At 55.9% G+C, this 26,390-nt stretch overlaps 2 protein-coding genes across 4 annotated transcripts in view; one reads left to right on the top strand and one right to left on the bottom strand.

Moving 5' to 3' along the window:
* Positions 1-26,390, bottom strand: part of SLC5A10 (solute carrier family 5 (sodium/sugar cotransporter), member 10) — a 42,984-nt gene that overhangs the window by 3,890 nt on the left and 12,704 nt on the right. For 2 of the 3 annotated variants that reach the window (XM_014936229.1, XM_014936230.1), the window contains 3 exons: positions 24,335-24,540; positions 21,644-21,779; positions 165-272 (listed from right to left, as the gene is read on the bottom strand). In XM_014936229.1, coding sequence (XP_014791715.1) covers positions 165-272; positions 21,644-21,779; positions 24,335-24,540 — 450 coding nt within the window. The remainder of the gene's footprint in view (positions 1-164; positions 273-21,643; positions 21,780-24,334; positions 24,541-26,390) is intronic. The other variant, XM_014936231.1, reaches the window with a different exon arrangement.
* FAM83G (family with sequence similarity 83 member G) lies at positions 6,566-24,385 on the top strand. Its single transcript, XM_014936228.1, has 5 exons — positions 6,566-7,060; positions 13,610-13,777; positions 17,669-17,793; positions 18,583-20,026; positions 23,811-24,385. Exons 1-5 carry the CDS (start codon positions 6,566-6,568, stop codon positions 24,228-24,230), a joined length of 2,652 nt encoding a protein of 883 aa, XP_014791714.1. The 3' UTR covers positions 24,231-24,385.

Genomic DNA, 26,390 nt, shown 5'->3' with positions numbered 1-26,390 from the left:
TGACCTCACTTCTGGAGTCACCCTCGGAGGGGCTACATGGGCCGTCCCACACACGAACCCACCCAGACCATCCATGGGGACCCCCCCAACATCCAACACATGATGCAGCCCCGGGGTACAGCAAATCCCGGTGGAGATGGAGGTGCACCCTCCCACCCACCTACCGCTGGGCATCAGCTCGACCACCAGCTTGGGGTAGGCGATGTTGGAGCAGCCCACAGCAGCCCCACACACACGGGTGCACTCCTCAGGGTCCACGCAGGCCACAGCATCTGGGGGACAGAGAAGGTGATATGCCAGGACCCCTTGTGGGGCAGGGTCCAGCTGAGAACCCCTTCCCTCCCCCAGCAACCCCCCTCACCAGGCTGGATATTGGCCCTTCCCTACGGCCACGGTGCCCAGACCTCAGCAGAGAACCAGGTGGAGAAGCAGAGAGCACAACCCACATGGAGATCCACCCATGCTTCCCTCCAGCCTTGCTCCCCACCATCAGCCTCAACGCTGGTAGGACCTGTCCCAGCATCATCACCCTCACCTCCCGCTGCCCTGCACCCAGCCCAGCTCCGTTGGAGGTACCCCCACTGAGCCCTCCCCGCATCAAAGGCAGCAACAGCCACCCCGAGGGGGGACCTCCAGAGCTGGGATGGGACCCACCAGGACCTGAGGCTTTGGATGGAGGCAGCAGAGCCCAGCAGGCAGGCGCTGCCCATCCCCGTGCGTGGGGCCAGGCGGGTTCATGCACCGTTGTGGCAATTACCTCGGCATGGGCAGCTCCCCGGGACGCGTGTGGCAGCTCGCCAGGACCATCAACACCCAATTACTCCTCTGTCTCAACGAGCGCTCAACCCTTTTTGTTTTTTTTTATTGTCACGCTCATAAAATATTGAAATGGATGGAAATTAACGTCAGCCATAAATATGGATGGGCTGCCTGGCTCTCCGGTCTGCATCCACAGGGAGGAGCACCAGTGATTCCCACACAAAACTGGGAGCATCACCCTGGTCCTCCTCCACGGTGACCCCCACCGAAGCCCCCCAGCAACAGCGGCTGGGGAAGGGACGTACCAGCTGGTGACACCTTGGGGCTTCCAGTAGAGGACTGTGGGGCACAATGTGGGTTGCAATGGGGATGTGCAACACGGGGTGTGGGCAACGAACCACAGGCAACGCTCCACACGTCCCAAGGACGCTGAAAAAGCCCAGCCTGGGCCACTTTTCCCCAGGGTTAGAGTCAGCGCCAGGGCTCCAGTGACTCTGTCCTCCAGCAGCTGTGAGTAAAGCTGCTGTCACCTTCCCCCCCCCCCCTCTAAAACACCACGTTGTGCGCGGCTCCATGCAAATGGCTGGCGGGTGGAAGACACTCCAGAGGGCAAAGCAGCGTCTGGGTGTCACAGCCCAACCAAAACATCAGCCTGAGGGCTCAGCTCTGCTGCCAAACCCCTCGGTGGGACCCAGGAATATGTGGAAAGCGGGAGCCAAGCCCAGCGGGGCAACCAGAGCCCCCAAGCCGGGAGCAGAGCCCAGCATCATACCCCGCTTCCTCGCTTTATCATTAGGCCCTCTGCTAGAGATGGGAAATTAATTAGGAGCTTGTAATTAACGCTTCCATCTGCAGCCGGGAGGAGCCGGTGCCTGGGCTGGGCACTGCCTGTTCAGCTGGGTCAGCCCGGGGCAGCCAAACGGGGACACCTGTAATGGTGGGGACCAACCTGCTCGGCCACAGTGACCTGTCCCTGCAAGCAGGCAGGGGATTAAAAAGAAGATGCAATTCAGGTGGTGAATTCCCCATACGGAGTGAACACACCTGGGTCCCAGGACTGGGAATGGGGGATTCAGGCATCTTTGCCCCACCTGGGGGTCTGTGGATGCTCCAGGTGTGGGGCTCTGTGGTCCCAATTCCCCCCCTCCAACGTGGCTGTAGGAGCCAGCACATTGCACCGCCAGTGGGATGCTGTGTTTACACCGCTGTGTAATAAATCATAAGCACACACACACCCCGCTAAAGAGACCATAAATCTCCTTGCACAATAAAAACGGAGCCAGGGCAGCAGGCGGTGGCTGAGGTGGGTACAACCACAGCACACTCCACACGCCACGCCACGCCATGCTCGGCTCTGTCACATTTGCAGTCCCAAGTGCAACTCCATCAGCAAAGGGGCCACCACTGCTTGTTCAGCAGGGCTGGGTTTTCACCCAAAATACCCAGTTTTGCTTCCAGCATCCTCAGCCTCCCCTGCGCCCCTCACTGCCCAGGTCACAGCACGGAGGTGATGTCCCACCACTGGGAAATCACCACAGGGTCGGTGCAGCCTTTCCATAAAGCCATCAGCTCCATCTGAAATACCTCCTAAGTCAATATTTGGTGGGAGCTGAATGCTTCCTTCCTCCTCATGTCCTGATCCCAACACACGGCTGTCACATCCCTGCATCCCCACATCCCCTGTCCCCATTTGCCACCTCCTGCACACGACAGACCAGAGCTGAGCACAACCCAGCTTTGAGAAAGCCCCACTGCAGTTTCTCCCTTTTCTGCTTGTTTCCAACTCATTTTTCCTCCCAAATCCTCCCTGAGCTCAGCATTTTGCCACAACGCAAGCCCTGGCTGGGGCGAGGACATCCAGGATGTGGCACGGCCACTCTGGCTACAGAAAGGAGCGCTTTGATGGCCAAGCACTTTGATGGCAGACGGGTGGCTTCGCCTTGGGAGATTGACTCAAGCGGGGCTCTCATTTACCCGGCTGCAAATCCAGATGAGCTGCTCCAACGCGAGGGAGCGAGACGCAGCCCCTGGCACTTTCCTTTTTTGCATCGGCGCAAGAATCTGACCCCGATTCTTGAAATTCACCTTTTATCCGAGTTTCCACGTAGAAAGCTCTGGGCTTCTGGCTTGGGAGCACCAACTGATGAATTCAGGGTGTGGTTTTTTGCCCATCTGCCAGTTATTAAGGCAATCTGCCAGAGCAAGGTCAAGTGCCACGACCATGTCCCTGCTGCAAACCTCATCCAGAGAAGGGGATAGGATAGGATAGGATAGGATAGGATAGGATAGGATAGGATAGGATAGGATAGGATAGGATATTTCAGTTGGAAGAGACAACAAGATAGGATAGGATATTTCAGTTGGAAGAGACTTACAACAATCATCTAGTCCAACTCCCCGACCACTTCAGGGCTGACCAAAAGTTAAAGCATGTTATTAAGGGCACTGTCCAAATGCCTCTTAAACACTGACAGGTTTTGGGGCATCGACCACCTCTCCAGGAAGCCTGTTCCAGTGTCTGACCACCCTCTGGGTAAATAAATGCTTCCTAATGTCCAGTCCAAACGCCTTGGTGCAGCTTTGAACCAGTGCTGCCCCCCAGGACCCACCTGGGCTCCGAGTTCCCACACTCAGCGCAGAAGGGGTTAACCACAAGGCAGAGCTGCTCTCCTGGAAAATATTGATTTACCAGCCGGAAAACTGGGAAAGGGGGAGATTTCAGGGGAGATCAGATATTTTTTAAGACAAACACCCAAACCGTTGCCCGGCCACCCACCCACCTCCCGCACCCCACGGTCCCGGGGGGACTCTGGGGCCGGGCAGAGGTGTGAGGACAAAATCAGCCGAAAGAGTTAAGCGCAGGCAGGGCCGGGAATGTTTGAAGGCAGCATGTGACTGCAGGTGGGGCAGGGCGGAGCCATGAATCACTCTTTTGCTTTTCCTCTTTTCACTTCTTGCTGTTACCTGTCCGGTCCCGGCACTGCTCGCTGGCAGGAGCCCCAAATAATCGCCCTGCCAGCCAGGGCGATGCGCCGGAGCCTGGCGGAGACATTTTCTGCCGCAAAACCCACCGGCTGACCCAGTTCTCCAGGAACGATAACCAGGGAGGGCATTGGGGGGGCCCAGAAATCCGGGGACACCTGTAATGGTGGGGACCAACCTGCTCGGCCACAGTGACCTGTCCCTGCAAGCAGGCAGGGGATTAAAAAGAAGATGCAATTCAGGTGGTGAATTCCCCATACGGAGTGAACACACCTGGGTCCCAGGACTGGGAATGGGGGATTCAGGCATCTTTGCCCCACCTGGGGGTCTGTGGATGCTCCAGGTGTGGGGCTCTGTGGTCCCAATTCCCCCCCTCCAACGTGGCTGTAGGAGCCAGCACATTGCACCGCCAGTGGGATGCTGTGTTTACACCGCTGTGTAATAAATCATAAGCACACACACACCCCGCTAAAGAGACCATAAATCTCCTTGCACAATAAAAACGGAGCCAGGGCAGCAGGCGGTGGCTGAGGTGGGTACAACCACAGCACACTCCACACGCCACGCCACGCCATGCTCGGCTCTGTCACATTTGCAGTCCCAAGTGCAACTCCATCAGCAAAGGGGCCACCACTGCTTGTTCAGCAGGGCTGGGTTTTCACCCAAAATACCCAGTTTTGCTTCCAGCATCCTCAGCCTCCCCTGCGCCCCTCACTGCCCAGGTCACAGCACGGAGGTGATGTCCCACCACTGGGAAATCACCACAGGGTCGGTGCAGCCTTTCCATAAAGCCATCAGCTCCATCTGAAATACCTCCTAAGTCAATATTTGGTGGGAGCTGAATGCTTCCTTCCTCCTCATGTCCTGATCCCAACACACGGCTGTCACATCCCTGCATCCCCACGTCCCCTGTCCCCATTTGCCACCTCCTGCACACGACAGACCAGAGCTGAGCACAACCCAGCTTTGAGAAAGCCCCACTGCAGTTTCTCCCTTTTCTGCTTGTTTCCAACTCATTTTTCCTCCCAAATCCTCCCTGAGCTCAGCATTTTGCCACAACGCAAGCCCTGGCTGGGGCGAGGACATCCAGGATGTGGCACGGCCACTCTGGCTACAGAAAGGAGCGCTTTGATGGCCAAGCACTTTGATGGCAGACGGGTGGCTTCGCCTTGGGAGATTGACTCAAGCGGGGCTCTCATTTACCCGGCTGCAAATCCAGATGAGCTGCTCCAACGCGAGGGAGCGAGACGCAGCCCCTGGCACTTTCCTTTTTTGCATCGGCGCAAGAATCTGACCCCGATTCTTGAAATTCACCTTTTATCCGAGTTTCCACGTAGAAAGCTCTGGGCTTCTGGCTTGGGAGCACCAACTGATGAATTCAGGGTGTGGTTTTTTGCCCATCTGCCAGTTATTAAGGCAATCTGCCAGAGCAAGGTCAAGTGCCACGACCATGTCCCTGCTGCAAACCTCATCCAGAGAAGGGAAGGGGATGGGATGGGATGGGATGGGATGGGATAGGATAGGATAGGATAGGATAGGATAGGATAGGATAGGATATTTCAGTTGGAAGAGACTTACAACAATCATCTAGTCCAACTCCCCGACCACTTCAGGGCTGACCAAAAGTTAAAGCATGTTATTAAGGGCACTGTCCAAATGCCTCTTAAACACTGACAGGTTTTGGGGCATCGACCACCTCTCCAGGAAGCCTGTTCCAGTGTCTGACCACCCTCTGGGTAAATAAATGCTTCCTAATGTCCAGTCCAAACGCCTTGGTGCAGCTTTGAACCAGTGCTGCCCCCCAGGACCCACCTGGGCTCCGAGTTCCCACACTCAGCGCAGAAGGGGTTAACCACAAGGCAGAGCTGCTCTCCTGGAAAATATTGATTTACCAGCCGGAAAACTGGGAAAGGGGGAGATTTCAGGGGAGATCAGATATTTTTTAAGACAAACACCCAAACTGTTGCCCGGCCGCCCACCCACATCCCGCACCCCACGGTCCCGGGGGGACTCTGGGGCCGGGCAGAGGTGTGAGGACAAAATCAGCCGAAAGAGTTAAGCGCAGGCAGGGCCGGGAATGTTTGAAGGCAGCATGTGACTGCAGGTGGGGCAGGGCGGAGCCATGAATCACTCTTTTGCTTTTCCTCTTTTCACTTCTTGCTGTTACCTGTCCGGTCCCGGCACTGCTCGCTGGCAGGAGCCCCAAATAATCGCCCTGCCAGCCAGGGCGATGCGCCGGAGCCTGGCGGAGACATTTTCTGCCGCAAAACCCACCGGCTGACCCAGTTCTCCAGGAACGATAACCAGGGAGGGCATTGGGGGGGCCCAGAAATCCTGCCTTTTTTCTCTGCCTTTTTTTTTTTTGGTTTGTTTGTTTTTTGGGCTGCTCTTTTCATTCATTCGTTTCCCACTTTTCCTTCTACCCGGTATTATCGTCGCCTTGAAAGGGTGGAGGATGAGAAGAGCGTGGACCCGGAGGTAGAGGACCTTCCTGGTGGTGCACGTGTTCCCGGGGCCGTGTCGCAGCCAGCCCCGGCCGTGGGAAGCTCCGGGTTTTCCTTGCCCGGAGCCCTCTCTCCACGCAGAGCCGGGAGCAAACAAGAAACCGAATCCTCCTCCCTGGCGGAGAAGATCTCCAGCCCGGCAGGAGCCGGCGGAGAAGGGAGCGGCGTGTTTCCTGCGCGTTGAGCCAGGGAAGGCGAAACGAAGCGAATCGTGCGTTTAAAGACTGGGGAATAATTAATTCCGTATTTATTGCCGACATCCGGCGCTCGCTGGGGGCACAGAGCTCCCTTCGGAGAGGCTAGCGGCGCGCCTGGTCACCATGGCTTTCTCCCAGGTGCAGTGTCTGGACGACAGCCACGTCAACTGGAGGTCCAGCGAGTCCAAGCCAGAGTTCTTCTACAGCGAGGAGCAACGCCTGGCCCTGGAGGCACTGGCCTCCCGCGGCCCTGATGCCTTCTACGAGGTCCTGAAGAAGGAGAACATCAGGGATTTCCTTTCTGAGCTGGAGCTAAAGAAGATCCTGGACACGTTGGAGACCTACGACCCCGGTTCTGAGTACATCCCGCGCCACGGCAGCAGCACGGGAGAGAGTGAAGGTGATCACAACAGCCAAGGGGATGAGCAGGACGTGGCCCCCTCCCTGGAGTACTGGCCCCAGAGGTCTGACCGCTCCATCCCCCAGCTGGACCTCGGCTGGCCCGAGACCATCGCCTACCGCGGGGTCACCCGCGCCACCGTCTACATGCAGCCACCCATCGAGGGGCAAGCGCACGTCAAGGAGGTGGTGCGGAAGATGATCTGCCAGGCTCAGAAGGTGAGGTGCGCCGCGGGGACAGGACAGGATTTGCCCCGGGGCTGTTCTGCCGAGGGTAGATCCTAAAGTCCTGTGGGGAACCCTGCCAAAGCAAAGGCTGTGGGGTCAAGCGTTGGGGTTTTTCCATGTTCGTTCAGTGTAACCGGTATTTGGTGATCAGATGTCACTGAGGATGCTGTTAGCCTTGGTCCAACATTCCCTGGGAGCAACACGATCCTTCCCATGATCCGTATGGCAGCATCATTAACAAACATTAACAAACCCCTTCAGGGCTGTGGGGAAAAACACCAGGGAGAAAAATGGGTTCAGCTGCTTCCCAGCTCATGGTCCCAGGCATCCCGCCATCGTTATTCCCAGAGCCCTGTGTGACTGCATGTGGCAACACGCAGGAACCGGAGGAGCCAAACGCAGCCCTGGGGCAAAGCAGCCAAAGCCACCGGTCTGGCGCTGACGTATACGAAGGTCAAGCTTGGCCTGAGCTTGCCATGGCACTCCAAGCCGGTCTCCTCCTGGCTTTAAGAGGAAAACGATGAGCTGATGTGCAGGACAAGGCTGGGGAGATGCCAAGGGGTAGCACAGCTAAGGGCAGCCCACCCTCGTTGGGGTTGGGGTTTGGGTTGAGACTTGTCCTCCCTGTGGCATGAAACCAAGGAGTTGGAGCAGATGAGCAGTGGGGTCAGGCTGGTGTTGTGAGGAGGAGGACGAGGGAAGGAGGGAGATGATGGTGTGTGTTGAAGGCTCGTGGTGGTGGGCAGAGGTTGCTGGTATTTCCCAGTCATTCAGCTCCAGCTGGAAAAAGCACAGGACAGGTCAGTACCTGCTGGTTTCGTGGTGCTGGTTGTTGAAGTCCTTTTAGCTCTGCGTGTCCACTCCCTTGAGAAATCCAGCTCCAAGGGAGCAACATCCCAATCCCTGGGATGCTCCAGCTGGAAAATGGAAACTCTGCCCAGGTGGCTGTGGAGCATGGAGAGACAGGCTGGGATGCGTCATGTCCACCTGGCTCTGGAGACCTCTCTGCTGGGACCAGGGGTGGTGCTGGGGTTCACAGACCCTGGCAGGAGAGAGGGAAACCTGGTGGCAACAACGAGCCCCATCTCAGGCAGGAAAACTGATCTCCCAGTGCATCCAAGCCACCTGGCTCACAGCGATGGCCAATGCTGGGAACCGGGGCTGCCTGGTGCAGATGGGAGTCATCTTTGGCCACTGCCAAAAGCCAAGGTGACTTGTCCGTACCTGTGATGTTTTCCCCACCAAAGGGCTTTGCAGTGAGGGCAAAGCGAAGGGAGGGCTGAAATCCCACGGGATGGAGGATGGGAGAACTCCCCCACTACAAATAATGTCTCATCTTCGGGTCTTTCCGGCTGTGTCTCACCCCGGGCTTGCAGCTCCTGCCTGGCTTTGCCTACTCATCGCTTCCCGCCTGCTCCCCCCCCAAAAAACCCAGCATCTCCTGAGTCATCCTGCCACCCCCCTCCTGTTCAGCAGAGCCAGGCGGTTGAGTCAGGCAGCTGCCAGGCCCTGCTGCCTGCACCATCCCCACCTCTCCTTGGAGCCTCTCCAAGCCGCAGGGATGTGGCCGCGGTTGATGCTGCCACGCTTGTCACTCCTCCCTTGATGTCCCATGAGTAGGGCTGGGCTCCGCCTCCTGGTCTGAGTTGTCCTTGCCGGTGGGATGAGATGCGGTGACACCACTGGTGACATGCAGGAGCCTGCTTGGAGCTTATGGCACACTGGGAAACGTAGAGATGGGCACATCCTTCAAACCTGCAGTCTGCAGGGTCTGGGGATAGCAGGAGTTAGAAGATCTGACAAGTTGGCTTCCTCCAGAGGTCTCCCACCCCGTACACGAGGACCACAGTTACTGCAGCTGAACCTGCTATCACGCAGCTGAGCCCAGGTGACCACTGGTGACCACTGCTCCTAAGCATGGGGGTGCTGGGCTAGACCACCCTCCTCTGCACCTGGAGATTTCAGCCGAGGCTTAAGGTCTTCACAGCAGCTCGGAGGTGAAAGAGTTTGGCTGAGGAAGCCAAGAGTGGACAGAGGGATGGTCTGGCAGCTACTTCATCAGATGTCATGTAGGTTAGCCACATGGCTGTCCTTCCTGCAGTGTCCCTTGGGCCACCCTGTGGAAATCCTGGCCAAATTGTCCCATGCATGTCCCGTTGCCATGCAACGGTGGTGCTCTTCATCTGCTTGTGAAGGAGCATGGGCTCGGGAGAGCTTCAGTAGTGGATCCTGAAGGATGACCCTTGCTCCTGCTGTTGTCAGAGACACTTGGGCTGAAATGCTCCCAGACGTCAAACACCAAACACCGCCACGTGGCTTGCTATCTCATCCCCAGAAGAGCAAAGTCCACCCAAGAGACAGTATGTCTGAGGAAAGTTCAGAGCCCGTGTGAGCGTTGCTGATGCTGGGTGGGCTCAGGACAGCTCAGAGCTGGGGCGAGGAAGCCAAGAGCTGAGATACAAGGTCCCTTTGACGGGGCAGATAAATGTACTTGCTTGCAGGAACAAGGCCAAATGCTCCTGAGTTCAGAGATTTTGCTTTGCTCCGTAGAGAGGAAAACCCAGGCGAGGTGGAACAGGGGATGCAAATGATCCCCTCCTCTTTCTGGGAATAAATGGGAGAGAAGAGAGGCAGGATCCCGCAGCCATGTCCCTGCTTTTCCAGAATATCCCCACCTTTGTGACCAATGAACGGTGGTGATCAGGGTCATGGTGCACCACCAGGCTTCACCATAGAGACCTTCTCCAGGTCTGGCCATGACACGGCCGACTCCCCCTCGCTGCAGATCCCCTCAGGCTGCAAAGCTCACAGGATGGGTAGGGAGGAAGACATCCCTCCTCTCTTCTTCTCTAGATTTTGGCTCTTTCTGACCCGGAACCAGAGCAAGCTGAAAACATTGACCTTGGCCAAAAGCCACGGGAGACAGCAGTGAGTCTGACCTCCTCTCTGCACTTGAGGTTCCACATTGGGATTGTGGTGATATAATTACCCTAAGGAACTTCCAGCAAAGGTTGGGAGGCCCTATTAATTATTGTTTACAAAACCTTCTGCCATTCCTGGATGAAAGGGTCGACAGGGGAGAGCAATTATTAATGTTACTTGTCCCACCTCTCCCTCATCCCAACACGCTTCCTCTAATTGTGCCTTGGTGCCTGCCTAATTTATTAAATGCCCACGTGGGGTGCCCCAAAAGTCATTATCTGATGATTCAGAGTGAGCTAATAAAGAGCTGTAATTTCCTCTATAAAACATGATCCTGCAGTTTACGTACCCATCAAAGCCATTCAGAAGGATCCCAACACCATTTGCCCAGTGTCCGAGGGGACGCGATGCTCACCGCTCCAAGGGGCGTCGGGATCGGGCACCTGCACATCCGCGGCATCCAAGGGATCTTGGCAGCTCCTGGGATCCAGGGAAGAAAAGCATCACCTGCTCGGGCACTGGGAGCACCTGGCTGTAGATTTGGGGCTGTTCTTCTCTGCACCCTCCAGATGAACAGCAAAGGGATGGCGAAGCTCCCTGGGATGTCGCGGCGGCAAAGCAGCTATGGGAAGAGGTACCCTCCTTGGCACCAAACATGATGGCACCGCCCTGGTAGAGGTGATGGGGACAAGGATGCCAAGCTCGCTTCCCAGAGCAGGACAGCATGGTTTGCTCCAGACCCTCCCATTCCCCGGGCTGGGAAGTAAATAGCTCACAGGATTTTGCCTCTCTGGGGCAGACAGACCTCCATTCTTTGCAGATTAAACCCTGCACCTGGGTTTGGCAGGGACCCAACTGGTCCCAGCTGAGGTTTGAGTGTGGGCAGCCCAGCAGCAGGTTTCGCTCCTGCCATCCCTGGGCAGTCACCACGTCGGGAGCACTGCCAGCGCAGTCCTTGTTCTCCCAGCCCATTTCATGCCAGGGTAGCACGTTTGGCATGCTGGCATGAGATCCCGGTGACAAACTGAGGCCAAGCCTGTCCTGCAGGCAAGACGCAGTGGGGAGGGAAGCAGAAGTGCTGAGTGGCGACAGGATGCACCAGCCGAGCAGGAGGAATCGGGTTGAAAATGTGGGCAAGCGGGTGAGAGCCGGGCTGCCTCCCCGCTGCCTGAGCCAGCCGCCCTGGGCGACTGTCTGCAGTGTGCTGCCTGCTCACCAACCCTGAGTGAGCAGTGCTGGGGATGGAGGACATCTCTGTGCCCTGCCCACGTCCCTGCAAAACCTCTTCCCTGGGGATGGAGGACATCTCTGTGCCCTGCCCCGTGTCCCTGCAAAACCCCTTCCTGTCATCAGAGCCACGAAGCAGCGAGCCAAGGCCTTGGGAATGCTGGGACCACAGTGGGAAAATGCTGTTTTCCTCCTCAAATGAAGGCCAGTACTATTGTCATCTCCATTTCACAAGTCCTCAACCTTCCCTGGAGAAAACAAGGTGCAGGCAAAGTGACATGACCATGGCTAAATGGAGAATTAGTGTCAGAGACAGGAGCAAAGCATCTGCCACTAAACCCACCTCCTTGAGCCAGAGAGACGCCGTCCTGGCTTAGGTGTCCCTCACCCGGGACTCGCGGCAGACAGCACAGCTCCTCCTCAATTACTTGCTGTAAATGGAAAAGCCAAGCCCTGAGCTTTAAGAAGCAGCTTTGAACTTGTCCCACTTTACATTGTCGGCGAGACGAGCACAGCCCTCGCTGGGCAGCCCATGCAAAGTGGACACCCAGTTTTCTGCCTCAGTTTCCCCACTGGTATGACAAGGATGTGCGAAACACAAGGGCGGGTGGCACAAGGGAGTGAGGATTTGTCCTTTCATGGCAAAGCCTGTTGGTGGGCTTTCAGGTGAGGATAAATGGGAATTCGGTTAAAATCAAGTGGCAGAGTCATAATGTCCCCTCTCTCTCAGCTCGCTGGCACCTCCCAAAAAACTCGTGCACGGCCAGGGCTGGGGAGGTCGGGGCAGCATTGGAGACAACACGGGCTGGGTCTCCCCACACAGCCTTACTTCTCGCCCCATTGCCTGCAGAAAGGGAAGGGAAGAGTGTCATAATGCACGATCCTGCTCTTAATTAGAGCTCTCCATCTCCTGTAGCACAAAACTAATTAAAAGGCAGCTTCGTGCTTTGAGAGCCCAAGACTGGACGTGCCTGAGTGTGCAAGCGCCCGGCACCATCCTGATGCTTCCCTCCGGAGGGAGGAGCATCTCAGGGTCTCCCTGTGTCACCCCGCGGTGCTCTGGTGTCCTCCCCTGGCTCGGCCACGAGCCATGGCCAGCAGAGCCCTCCTGGAAGGGCTGAGAGGTGGAAGGGGTCAGAGCAAACCCCCATCTCCCCCCAACCCAGGGCACCTTCCAAGAGCAGCCACGGCTTTCCAAGCATGGGACAATGACATTCCAGTGTCCCAGTCACAAGTCGCTTTCCTGAGTGGCTGTTGCCACCCAGTTGTAGGATGAGAGGGGTCAGAGGCAGCTGTGGGGGGCTGTTGCAACCCCAGGGACTGCACCGAGATGCTCGGCTGGGCTGCAGGCAGCTGCCTCCACGACTCGTGCTGCGCTGTGGCTGCTCCCCGTTGTGCCATGGGCGATGCAATCTCCAGGAAGGCAAAATCCATGGGCGTGGGGTGAACTTTGTTGCTTAGGCAGCCGTCCCGGCAAAATCCCGGCATGGCTGAACACGGCAGAGATGCACCCTCCTGCCGCATGCAGGACTCACCCCAGCCCCGTCACTGCAGCAAACGCCCTGGGTACAAAGGCAGCTCCGGCTCGCAAAGAATGGTGACGCTGCCCCGTGCTAATCCCTACTGTCACTGCACAGGGCGCTGGCACCGTCCTCCCAGCTCTGTTCCGCTGCCGTACGGCCTGGGAGGAAGGAGGGATGCTCGGGCAGCAAGAGATAGGCGTCAGCAGAACCAGTGACAGAAACATCACCTGGCTCCAACGCTCTGGGCTCACAATGAAGAGCTCAGGAGCTGGGAGCTGCAAACTCCTGGCTGCTTTCAAGCAACCCCACCAGCTCACAGGGTTTTAAAAGGTATTAAAAGTTATTTCAGCTCTTGAATATGCCTCAGGGGTGTCCCGATATTTTCTACCAAGCTCAGAGCCACTTTTAGTTATTTTTTGTACTGTTTCTCTCCATACAAGCATGCATGGTAGCCCCAGAGACAGCAAGCACCCCGTGCAGTGTGCCCTCGGACAGATGGACACAGCATTGTGGTGCAGCTTTGTGTGCCTGGGGCTGCAGGTGATGCCAACAGCAAAGGGACAGCAAACTTCTCAGCCAGAAACCGGACTTAGAAATAGGTGATATTTGTTAAAGGCAAGAAAGTTAAATTCACCCTCAGAAACCAATTTTTCATAAGTGTACCACCACCAGAGACCAAACCTCCCATAGTGACAGCAAAGGAATGGGACAGGGGGCTCCTGCTTTCCACCCCCAGGCTGGCTGGACAAATCCCACCCTTCTAGAGAGAGAGAGCACTTTGCTTCAGTTCTCACCCAAGCACCAGCTACATCTCAGGGCTGTCACCTGGCCGTGCTACCAAGACTCATCTCTCTTCTCCCCTCTCCAGGTCATTGCGGTGGTCATGGACATGTTCACCGATGTAGACATCTTCAAGGACCTCCTGGACGCAGGATTCAAGAGGAAAGTGGGAGTCTACATCATTTTAGATGAGACCAACGTGAAGCACTTCCTTCAGATGTGCGAGCGAGCCCAGATGCACGCTGGACACTTGAAGGTAAGGATGACCCAAAGGTTGGGTGACCTCCTCCAACACAGAGAAATAATCAGAGCTGTCAGCTCTGCTCCCTCCTGTCTTTGGGTGATCACAACCCCCAAACTTTGGGCACTGCTGGATGAGTTTAGCCCATTTTTGCTGAAGCTGAAGGTGATGTCCAAATCCAGGAGCAGCAGGATGGAGGGGGAGGGGGAGGACATGGATTTTCCCCCAGCAAAGCTGGATGCAGAAAGCCCAGGGGAGCTGCTGGTACCCAGCCAGAGCTCACTTTGGGGCAGAGGGGTGTTTGGGGAGCTGTGATCCTGCAGGGTTGGACATGACTGGTGCAAAACCCAGGGCAAGCCTACGTGCTCAGCTCCTCCAGGTGAAGAAGCTGGTGAGAGAGAAGGTGTGAGAGGCAGGACGCTCTGCCAGGGCAAGATCCGTGCCGTCACCAGCCCCACGCCTGCTCCTGCCCCAGAGGCAGGACTGGCAGGAGCAACCACTGGCCAGTTCCCTTGCTTTCAGGCTTTCCCACAAGTCAGAGCCTGGAATTAAAAGGAACAAAAAAAATAAAAAAAATCAATTTTCCCCTTTTCCAGGGCCTCCGCCCCAACACGGGGCTGGGAGTGGAGCAGGGAGGCACCCACACTGCCCGCGGCCCCGGCAGCTGCCAAGGATGCCCTCACCACTCTCGCCCAAACTGGGGGGCCGTGACACTGGCCCCAGCTGGCAACACACTGGTGGGACTGATCTGCCCACACATGCTGTTGGAGGTGCTGGCATCAATCGGTGACATTGCTCCAGCCCACGAATCCTGTCTGAAATGAGGGAAGATCAAGTGGCATCGGGGATGCCTGGCAGCGCAGGGGCTTGGTCTCCAGCCCAAAGTGCCCCAAATCCCTTACACACCCCTGTGTGTGTATAGGGGGCAGAGAAAACCACCTTGCACGGTGCTTGTGCAAAGGTGGAGGTGGATGAAGGGTGAGAGGAGAGGACAGGGGGTTCTGTCAGCCTCAGGAGCGGGGACCCTCGCTCCAGCCACAGGACAGAGTCCCGGGATCTCCGCTGGGCACAACACCCCCATCGCCAGCATTGGATGCAAACAGGCTGGAGCAGCCCCACAATTTCACTTCAGGGCTCGCAGACACCCCTCTCCGGGCTGTACTTCACTCTCCCCCCAGCTGTGAGTCGCTCGGCCTCGCCTGTTGCTTGGCAGAGAAGGGATGTTTCTGCCCCTGACGTCACCGGGCCTTGCGCCTTGGTTGCCAAATGGCTGGCGGGGAGGCCCGTGCCCGGGCAGGCTCGCCAAATTTGCTTACGGTGACGGCAAACCCCGGGCTGAGCAGGAACACGTAGGAGCCACAACACCCTCACACGGGGCTGGGATGCAAGGGGGAGCTCAGGGACCCCGATCCCAGGTAGCCAAAAGCACCGGCCAACCGAGGCTTCCACCTTCCCCAGCCACCAAGCCCGCCAGCCCTGCTTAATTGCTGCTCACGACAATTAAAGCAGACTTAGCCAAGCTTTTACCTAAGTCCAAACTTCCCGGAGAGTCTGGTATCCTGCAGACTGCTGCTGCTCCGAGACCAGAAAAGCCAGAGCTGACGCAGAACCGGTGTTTTCATGCATTAGCAGCCCCGGTGGCAGGACTGGAAAAGCAGGAGAACATCTGCAGAGCTCGGCAAATGCCTAGAAGTTGGGATTTGCCCACATAATGGCAGCCGGTTTGCTGGCACGGGACGCAGCGGGGCAGGAGGCTGCGAGGAAAGTAGGGCAGTGTCTGGGAGCTGCTGCGCGAGGCGGGAGATGCTAACGAGACGTCCGTTGTTATCTCGGTGCCTTCCGCGCTTCGCAATTAGCTTGGGCAAGGCGGTCGCTTCGTTGAGCAATGGCAGAGTGTTTGGGGAGTGATTCACCCCGTCCCCGGGCTGGGCAGCCGGCCACGGAGCTGGCTGCTCACTTACTGCGCGCTCGCTCTTGGGAGTGATTAAATAAACAGATCTTACTTAACAGCAGCGATACGCCGGGAGCCAGGAGGGAAGGGAAAGACAGGCGGCACCTTGCTGCTGGGGAGCTTCGTTCCCCGTGGGTGTTACCTGAGAAAAAACCCACGGCTGCCTTGTGCCTTTTGTGCAAAAGTTTGGCTCCGAGCGGGAGAGATCCGACGCCCTGGGAGAGCTGTGAGCCAGGGGATGGCCGGGCTGGCGATGGGCAGAGGGGGCAAGCGTTAGCCAGCAGTGGGCAAGTGTGTAACCTGGGCACTCCCGGTCTCTGCAACCCCATGTGTAGGGACAACATGGGACAGGGATGGGAATTGCCACCCTCACCTGCTCACCAGCACCCCCAGTACTGCCCACTGCCAGATACTGGGGTGCCCAGCACCGGTCTCCCCCCAGCCATACAATGCAAGAAGGAAAATGCTAGGAAAAAAAATAAAAAATCAAATGGACCAAAAAGACTGAACAAAACCTCAAATTTCTCTATTCAGTGCGTAAAACTTGCCTGGAAACTCAGTCAGGGAAGCCTTTGCTTTTGCATCACACTAAAACCAGCACTGAATCAGCATCCCTCCTGCCAGGTGTGCAACCTGCTCACCAGCACCCCCAGTACTGCCCAAATGGACCAAAAAGACTGAACAAAACCTCAAATTTCTCTATTCAGAGCGTAAAACTTGCCTGGAAACTCCGTCAGGGAAGCCTTTGCTTTTGCATCACACTAAAACCAGCACTGAATCAGCATCCCACCTGCCAGGCATGCGGGAACGGGGACAAGGGGTCCCCAAGCTCAGCTTGCACTCGGGCTTAGACCAGGTCATGGTCTTCAGGGAGAGAGGAGATCCCGGGGACAAGGGGTCCCCAAGCTCAGCTTGCACTCGGGCTTAGGCCTATACCCGGTCATGGTCTTCAGGGAGAGAGGAGACCCTAGGGAAGCAGAGGATGAAGGCTGGAAGTGGGGAAGATAAATACTTTTGGTGCTTTTTTATTTTTTTAAAAGAAGAAAACAACCATAGAGGGCATGACCTAGTGACGACACTGTGCCTTTAGCAATGGCATTACCGGTCATCCCAGCAGGAACAGGAGGAACGCAGATGCTTTCATAAGAAAATATTTTCTCCCCACCCAAAGGAGACCATTTGCAGTGAAAGATGCTATCTCCTCACTGCAAAAATGTGCTTGGTGCCCTCCACGGAGAGGCACAAAGGCATGAGCCAGACTGAAGAGAAAAAACATTTTCTCAGAGCCAGGGCTGCCTTTCCATGCCCAGGTTCCCGGGCAGAGGGCACCCCACTCCCTTGCCACCTCTGCAGGGACCTGCTGCAGGACATACCCTTTGGCCCAGGTCCCCAGGTTTTGTTTTCTGGGGTTGAAAAGGTGTTGCCCCATCGTCTTTTTTCCTCACTCACCCTGAAAAACACGGCTAGATGCTCAGACATAGGAGCACAGCAAGGGGGGAGCCTGGTGGAAGACAAGCCCACTGCCACCAGGTCCGTGTGTGCTGTCCCTGGGTCAGAACCTCCCCCTAAATCTTGTACATCTCCTGCTGGGGAGGAGGTGAAGAATCACCTCTCCCATAATGGCATTTGCATAGATCGCAGGAGATGGAAAGTGTTTGACAGCAGCATGACACGCTGCTCACCCACGGACATGGGCAGCGCCGAGTTCAAGAGGCAGAAAATGCTGCCCGACACATGTGCAAAGCAGGAAATTCTTGAAGGCAAGTCCATGATTTGCTGCGTTACCTCGGGCAAGTTATTTTATCTTCCCATCTCTGTGGCTTCCTCTGAGCTGGCCATGAAGAGCATTTCCCACTCCTCAGAGGGGCTGTGGGTCATCCATGGGGGCATCAGTAGATGGGTGAACTGAAGACCGGTCCTTTGCTCCTGCTCATGCCTCTGCCTTTGCTTTGCAGAACCTGCGAGTCCGGAGCACAGGGGGCACAGAGTTTTTCACCCGCTCAGCCACCAAATTCAAAGGGGCTTTGGCACAGAAGTTCATGTTTGTGGACGGGGACCGGGCTGTATGCGGATCCTACAGGTAATCAGTGGTGTCTCCTCTTGCCCACCCCATGGAGGTGTTGGTCAAAAGACCAACACAGACCCACATGGTCCCAGGACCAGGGGACTTGCTCCCCTCCTCCTAAACTGGGAGATGATTTTGCAACATCAGCCTGAGATTTGGAGTGGGACCTAAGGGGTCCCACTCCATCACCCCAGAGCCAGGTCTAGGACACCCCTCCTTCTTGGAGATGGTGGGACACATCAAGTGCTTCTGCAATCACAATGGATGTGATGAGCACAAGGAAAGACAAAAGCACCAAACTGCAGCTGGTCCTAGCTCTCACGTTGACCTCAGCTTTTCCAGTTAAACATTTCCTACCCAAAGTATTTTCCAATTTGTTCAAGTCAAAACTTACTTAGGTAGAAATAGATCAGTCTCGGTAAGTTTTTCAGCTCTAAAAGTTTCGTAAACACAGAACTGAAACACTTCCTGCCTTCTGGCCACAACAAAAAAATACATGTTTTTTTGAGTTGCTTTTTTAACTAACCCAAACTGAAAGAGTAAAAGCAGCCAAAACTAAAGTGAAAAACTCACTGGCCCACAACAAATACCTTTTATTTTTACTTCAATTTCCAGAGCGCTCAATACTCCAACCCTCCATTCTCATTTGGGATGAGAGCTATTTCTTCAGTCTCATTATTAATGTTTACAGTGAGATCATGTCACTGCCAGCACCATCAGTCCCCCGGGGAAAGCCAGGGTTGGGGAGAGGCGTGTTATTTACCAGCAAACGCTCAGAGAGTTTCCAATGTGTTTCTGTTCCAGCTTCACTTGGTCCGCAGCAAGGACGGACCGAAACGTCATCACGGTCCTCTCAGGTCAAGTGGTGGAGGCATTCGACAAGCAGTTCCAGGAGCTCTACCTCATGTCCAAGGGGGTGAGCCTCAAGTCCATCTCCATGGGTGAAGAGCCCGAACCTGAGCCCGTAACGCTGCCCACTGTCGTCCCGGTGACCCCCGCCAATGCCGTGGTGAAGAAACTGATAAACCCTAAATACGCCCTGGTGAAGGCCAAGAGCGCTGACCAGATCAGCAAGACTTCATCCGAGAACCAGGACAAAAACCAGAAGACAGAAAACAAAGGCAAAGCCCTGCCCGAGGGCCAAGCAGGTGACAGGCACGGGGATGTGGCAGACCTCTCCCTGCTCATCCATCCTGGCCTCCTGAATCTGGAGAAAGCCAACATGTTTGACTATCTGCCCACCTGGGTCGAGCCCGACCCCGAGCCTGGGAGCGAAGTCTTGGGTTACATCAACATTATTGACCCCAAGATTAAGAATGTGAAGCTCTCGCAGATGAATCGCATCAAAGTCTGTGATGTCTCCCAGGCCAGTGCCCAGCACCGGCAGATGCTGAAGAACAGAGAGATGGAGATCAAGAAAAACTTAGACCAAGAGCCACCTCTGGTGTCACCCTGCCAAAGACAGACCTCACAAACTCCCATGGAAGCTCCTGCAGCCCCCGCTACCAGCCCCATTGAAGGTGCCAGCTGGACAACGAAGCAAGCAGGAATGTTTTCCCCTTCACCACTGGGCCACCGCTTGAAGCCAGAGGAGACATTGGAGGACTTCAAGCCCCCAGCTCCAAAGCCAAGGACCATCCCCGTTGGTGTCCTCGTGACCAAAGTCATTACGTCCTGTGACAGCGGCACTGCCCTGGAGGGTGACACACAACCACCACTGGCCGACCAAGTGGGTGTGAAGCGGGAACCAGAAGAGAACCCCAATGGAGCTTCAATGGAGACTTGCCATCTCCAGCCAGACCGGCTGGTGGCAGGGCCACAGGAAGACAAAGGGCCTCCCTGTGCCCACAATGGGCTGGGAGAGGAGGAAGAAGAGGAGGAAGAGGAGTACATCACCCTCAGTGACCAGGAAAGCTACTCCAGCAGCTCTGCTGACCACAGCTACCGCCGGTCCAACGCCTCTTCCATCTCAGATGAGTATTTTGAGGTGAGGGATCGCTACGGGCCGCTCCGGCGAACCAACTCAGATGTCACCCACAACGGTGAGATCCTTCCCATACAGAGGAAGCTCAGTGACCCCCACATCAGCCGGGGCACCTTCATCAGCCCCCTGGGAAGCCTCCCATCCCTGAAGCATGTCCGCGTGGATGACGTGACGAAGAGGAGGAGCAATGCTGTGGAGATTAGGTGTGTGCTGCCCCGCACCATCCTGGACGGCAACAGCTCCTACCCCAGCAGTGCTGCACAGGTAGGACTTTTTGTTATAACCATCCCTGTGCTTCTCCACCCTACAAAGGTTGCAAACCTGGAGGTGACCCAGCCACCTCAGCCAAGGTGTGGTGTCATCCCTAGCTTTGGTGTCGCGTCTTAGATGCTGAGATCAGACTTCCCATATGGGAGAATAAAGCCCTACACGCGCGATGGTTGGAGTCACCTGAGAGGTGCTCTTGGTCAGGAAGGTGGTGGCCATGCCCCAGCTCTCGGTGTCTGGGAGTGCAATAGGAACAGCTGGTAAATGGGAGGTTTTCAGGAATTAAATATTATTTCATGGCATTGGGCTGTCCCACAGCCATCAGCAGCAGCATCATGCCCAGCCAAGGACAGACTGTATGTGCAGGCGTGTCCTTCTCAGGCTTGTTTTCTAGTTCCTTACAAAGGTGATTAGCATCAAAGCAAAGGCACTCGGACACATAATTAGGTAGAGCAAGACAGCGGAGAAACAGGGACGGCAACCTCTGCGGGTGAGGGCTGCAGTCAGCAGCTTCATGGCTGATCCACGGGTGACGCCAGACCTTGTCACCCCATGGTGTGCACGCCAGCATCCCCACTGCTGGAGCACGGGGTGCACGCCAGCACCCCTGCCACGGCAGGAGGGAGCATCACCCTACCCAGGCAGGGTGTTTGCAACAAAATTCCCTATTTTCTACCCAAGCTCTGCAACCTCTCGCACCCCTACCAAGCATTTTGGTTTCTCAAGGCTCCCCACCCACTGTTTTTGGGGCATTCAAACTCCTCAGGGCTAAACCAGCAGCTGAAATCACTGAAGCCACCTGAGGTTACCCCATCTGAGTATCTAATCTGTGTTTACAGGGAATTAAATTTACTAGCCCAGAGTCCACTTGCTTCTCCCCTCCCAGCCACAGAGCTCGGAGCAGGGCTTTACTCCTCTCACATCAAATATCCCCTCACGCCCTGCAGAGCTGTGCAGGACGAGGAGCACTGAGCCCTTTGATGGTCTGTGACCCAGGTCCCACCTTGCCCAGAGTGGCCAGGTACGCTGGAGTTCCTGCAGTAACTTGTTCTGGCCCTTTGATGAAAGGCAGATAATTAACAAGCCATCTGGGTTAGGAAAGCCAGCGCTCAGGTGGTGGAAATGTGCAGAGAATAGTTTCTCCCATGCATAAAAGTAGTGAACCAAAGCAACCCATGATTAACTCTCCAGAAACCTCAAATCTGACAGGAATCACCATCGACCCCCACCAAACATTTTTATTCCGAGTCCACGATTTTTATGTGCTGGCCCGGCGTAGCCCAAAACACAGGTGGAGGCTCACTCGGGGCAAACATCATGTGTTCCATCACATGGAGAACACAGCACTCAAGTTATCCCTGGAGCATTGCCTTGCCTAAATGCATACAACCCTGTTCACACCCAGCTGCACGGTGAGTAGAGGACAGTAGCATTGGATGATACACAGCAGGCACAAGGAGAGGACACTGAGGTCCTCTCCTGTCCCTCTGCCTCCTGCAGAGCCCCCAGGTCTGCTCAGAGCAGAGGTTTCCAGACACATCCCACTCCCTTTCATTGCTTAGTGACAGGTAAAATACCCCCCCTGCCAGCTCCACGTCCACATGGGACCCTTACCTGGGTACAGGACCCTGCTGATCATCCCTGGCATGATGATAACGAACAAGGGCAGCATCTTCAGGTAGCTGGCTAAGATGGAGCCGGCCTTGGCGTGACTCAGGTTCTTGGCAGAGAGCGACCGCTGGACGATGACCTGTGGGAGAGCCGGGATGGATGGCTGAGCAGCCACCAACACCTCCTAGTCCACATCAGCCTCCTCCTCCCCAGACTGCAGCCCAAGCATCCCCAAACACTAGAACCATTAGGCACCGGACCCAAGCACAGTGTAGATGTGTACTCAACCCACAGGATGGGTTTCTCTCCAGACCAGCAATGGGTTAGTGTTATGCCATAGCACCACAAAAGCCCAGTGCAACCACAAAAACACATTCTCCTTCCAGTATCAACCATTCCCGACCACCATCCTCTCCCCTTTTGCCCCTTCCATTCAATCTCCTCCCCAAAGAATGCCCACAATAAAAGGGACACCATGTCCAGCTTCCTCCTGCCACAACTCCACCACCCACTCTGCTCAAACCATTACACCTCAAAGCTCTGGCCAAGCCATGTCCATGATACAGCCAGCCCTTGGGCTTTGAGGTTCTCTCTATTAAATAGGCAATATCCATCAGAAATGCTGACTTTAAAAGAGCCCAGATTCTCCCCAGGGACTTACAGAAAAGCACTCAGCATCCAGGATTCAACCACTCCTCACAAGCACTGGCTTACGCCATGGCAGACAGGAGGGACCAGGTGGCAGTTCTTAGGGTGGGATCCTCAGGGAAGCTGGGGTTTAACTTCTACCCAAGAGCCAGAGCATGTCAGGAGCCACAGAACCCACCACCCAGCTCAGTCACCATGTGCATCACATCAGGCACATGATGACCTCAAAGGGAGAGGGGCTAAGTCAGCCCCAGATTCTCCCCAGGGACTTACAGAAAAGCACTCAGCATCCAGGATTCAACCACTCCTCACAAGCACTGGCTTACGCCATGGCAGACAGGAGGGACCAGGTGGCAGTTCTTAGGGTGGGATCCTCAGGGAAGCTGGGGTTTAACTTCTACCCAAGAGTCAGAGCATGTCAGGAACCACAGAACCCACCACTCAGCTCAGTCACCATGTGCACCGCATCAGGCACATGATGACTTCAAAGGGAGAGGGGCTAAGTCACCCTTGGTCCTCCTCACCTGAAGACATTTCACACCTTAGCACTGATTTTAAGCAATATAGTTAAATCCATCTAGCATTACCCAAGCTCAACTGCTACAATGCAGTCCTCCTGGTCAAAGCAGGAGGTGTCTGCCTAAGGACCAGAGAGTCCATTGGGGTATTTGGACTAAATGACTGAACACTGAGATGATGCCAGCAGCTCGGTGGAGGTGCAGTGCTGGCGGGGGTCGTGGCAGAGGCAGGGCAGGTCGGTGCAGCCGGCTCTGCAGCCTCCCAGCCCCAGCTCGTCCTGCCATCAGCACCTGCGCTGGCTAGATCCAATCTCACCCGGGTACGTCTGCACGGGGTGCAATCACACCTCCAGATTGCGGCGCAGACACACCCGAAGAGCATGATAAATATCTGGTGACCACAGCCATGCGCTGAGGCCTTACCCAGTCCAGAATTAAAATTAATGGTGCTCAGACCCAATCCAAACGTGTCTCTCAACCCAGCTAATCAGAGCCACTCCCGCAGTGGTGTTTGCAGCTCACTGTTGCCTCCTGATCCCACCTCCTCTCCCAACCCTCCATCCTTTCATCTAATCTTGGTAGCCACCTAATCCCACAGGTTGAGTCTGGGTGACTGAATGCTCTCTGGACCTGAAATTAGCACTTAGGTGATTAAGATGGGTATTCAAGCTGAAGCTGGAAAGAAGGCGTTGAGTTGCCCCAGGCAGCCTTGGTCCTGGATCTCCAGGTGGCCATGACTTGGCTCAGGACAGCCGTCGGGCTGCCAGGGCTGCTCAGGAAGCCAGAGCAAGAAACCAGAGGAGCAGCAATGGTTAAGACTTGAGGCAGTTTTGTGCTGCTGTTGGATCTCAAAAGAATTTGTGCAAGGGACACACCGAGTGGCAAAGAGACTTGTCCGTGAGGACTAAGTCCACGGCACAAATGTGTGAAGGGGTGTCCATACAGGGGAACAGCATCCTCATAGCAGCAGTGGCTCATCTCTTTTTCTGCTCTTTAACAAACAGGGGACACACATCTACCGCTACCGACCCAGGAACCCCGCAGGCAGAGAACGAGGCAAGGAGGTCTCCTGCTCCCCAACACACGAGAAACCCCCCGGGGCCACCAAATACAGAGGGGATGGAGCCGAACCCAAAAAGACCATTGCAGGCAGCCAGCCCTACTGGCAGAACAAAGCCTTCAGCTCCAGCAAGCCCACGCAGCACGGCCACCTCTCACCAGGCAACCCCAGAGCATCAAGCAAACGCTTAACCTCCCTGCCAGAAAGCCAGAAGACAACCGAGGAGATGAGGACACCCCTGGGCATCCCGCTCTCCAAACTGTCCCAGTCCAAGCACCTCAAGAACAGGGTTGCGGGAGCCCCAGGTGCTTCTATTGACTCCAAAAAGAAGCCCCCTGAGACCACCAGCCAGAAGGACCACTAGGCACCGATGCAGGTGGACTTCCAGGGCGAGAGTGGTAGCAGAGCGTGCCTGAACCCCAGGCAACGCCACATTACATGGGGCAGGGGAATCTTGTTTACATTTACCTGGTCGGTGCACCAGTACCACGTGGCCATGATAGACAGCCCGAAGGTCATCCCGGTCCAGGGCAGATCTCCAGAGACTGGGTCTCGGAAGAGATGCATTGCATCCGCTCTGGGCAGGTGGCAGGTAGCGTTGGGAACGATCTTGGATGGCACAGCTCTTAAATAGGCCTCTTCCAGGTTGGAGTAACCTCCGATCTCATTAAAAGCTGGAAAGCATCATTGGGGGAGGCTGGTTAGAGTCAAGCAAAAGCTGGTGGCCTCTGAGATCAGCTAGCAAAACGCTTGCCAACTCGTTAACTCAGAAGCGCTGCCCAGAGAGGGAGGGCTTGTTCGTGTTCGTGTTTTCTTGTAGTTATTTAAGAGACTCTTCTATTAACGTTTTGCACAGCAGGTCCCATTACAGTCCACCCTGCCTTTGGAGGGTGACACGTGTTCGGGGACAAAGGCTCCTCAAGGGACCCACCTCTTTTGACCTCGTACTGTAAAAGCAACCTGTTTGTTAAAGCTCCCCAGTCCTAGAGCAGGGGAAACTCACCTAGGACTATTAAAATGCAAGATTAGCTACCCTTTGACTTGATACACTGCAGTTCAAGGTGCTTTAGCACAACTCTCTGGCCAAATGTTTTCTACCCCTCCGAGTGTTTCCCCAGCAACCCCCCCAGCTCCATCCCCAAACCTCCAGCAACCCGGCGGGAGGGAAAAAAAAAACCCCAAACCAAAACAAAAAACCAAACAAACCCCTCCCCACTGTATTTTTCCTAGGAAACGGGCTCCTCAGCCTGAGCCCTGCTGAGGAGTACGTGCCATCAACAAGCCCTAGCAAGCGAGCCCCCGAGCCCTTGGCAGCCACCTTGGCTCTCCTCCCGCCCACGCCGCAGCCACCAGCCCCCCGGCAGCGGCTGCCAACCCCCCCACCACCACCTCCCCGCTCCTGGGGGGCATGCACAGGCTGAACACTCCTTGCAGCTCCCCCAGTACCTCTGGCAGGAGAATTTTGGAGCCAGAGGCATCGCTTTTTTGGAGGAGGCAGGGATGGGAGGCACCTGCGCTGCTCCCCCCCCACATGGCATGGCCACCCACGCAGCAGCTGTGGAGGAGATAAGCGAGGAGGTGTGTTGGCATCTTCATGCCCACAGCAGTCGCTGATGCTCAGGAGAGGAAGCTCTGGGACCCCCATCAGGCTCATGGAGGGGAGACTCAGAAACCCATGAGCATCCCTTGGTGGATTCCATCCCCCACAGTCTGGTCTAGATCTCACATCCCAGCACCCCTTCAGCCCCCACCCATGGGCTACGGTCAGACCCTCAGCTCAGCACCCTCCAAGGCAGCAGCACAGGGTGGGAACGTGTTCCTGAGAAGTCACCCTCTTGCAGGACCGTGCCCACGAGCGCTGCTGTCTTTAGACCAAAAGCACATCTCTCAGGCATCAGGTGCTGGACACCAGGGTCACCATCAGGAGCCAGGTTGAGCAAATCCCTGTTTCCAAGACACCCACCCAGCTCCATCCTGTTCCTGAGAAGTCACCCTCTTGCAGGACCATGCCCATGAGCGCTGCTGTCTTTAGACCCAAAGCGCATCTCTCAGGCATCAGGTGCTGGACACGAGGATCACCATCAAGAGCCAGGTTGAGCAAATCCCCGTTTCCAAGACACCCACCCTGCTCCATCATCCCCTCCTGCCCGAGCTCAGCCCTCTCCCTTGCAGGCCTGCCATTTCCAACACCAACCCACAGCCCTCTCCCCATCCCAGGGCATCCCCCTGACCTGAGGCTTTTGGGGAGTTCTCAAAGGGGCTTCATCCACCGTGCCCCACCACCACCTGCTTTGCAAATCAACTTCCCCCCAGGTATTTCATGGGGAGTCAGCATTTGTGAACCCCTCCTGCTCTTGTGCAAGCAGCCCTGGCCCCCCTCCAGCGCTTGGTTTATCCAGGCACCGGCTACTCCCAAGCTTTGCATGGGCGTTGAGCACCAACAAAGGCTCTCCAGAGGCAGAGGCTGAAAGCAGAGATTCGCGCCCGGGGGTGCGGGGCTGCTCCCTTCCCAAAGGTGTTCTCC

This window comes from Calidris pugnax, unplaced genomic scaffold (assembly GCF_001431845.1).
Source record: "Calidris pugnax isolate Ruff unplaced genomic scaffold, ASM143184v1 scaffold17, whole genome shotgun sequence".
Classification (NCBI taxonomy): domain Eukaryota; kingdom Metazoa; phylum Chordata; class Aves; order Charadriiformes; family Scolopacidae; genus Calidris; species Calidris pugnax.
Note: the sequence above shows the minus strand (reverse complement) of the source record. Positions and strands in the feature narration are given on the sequence as shown.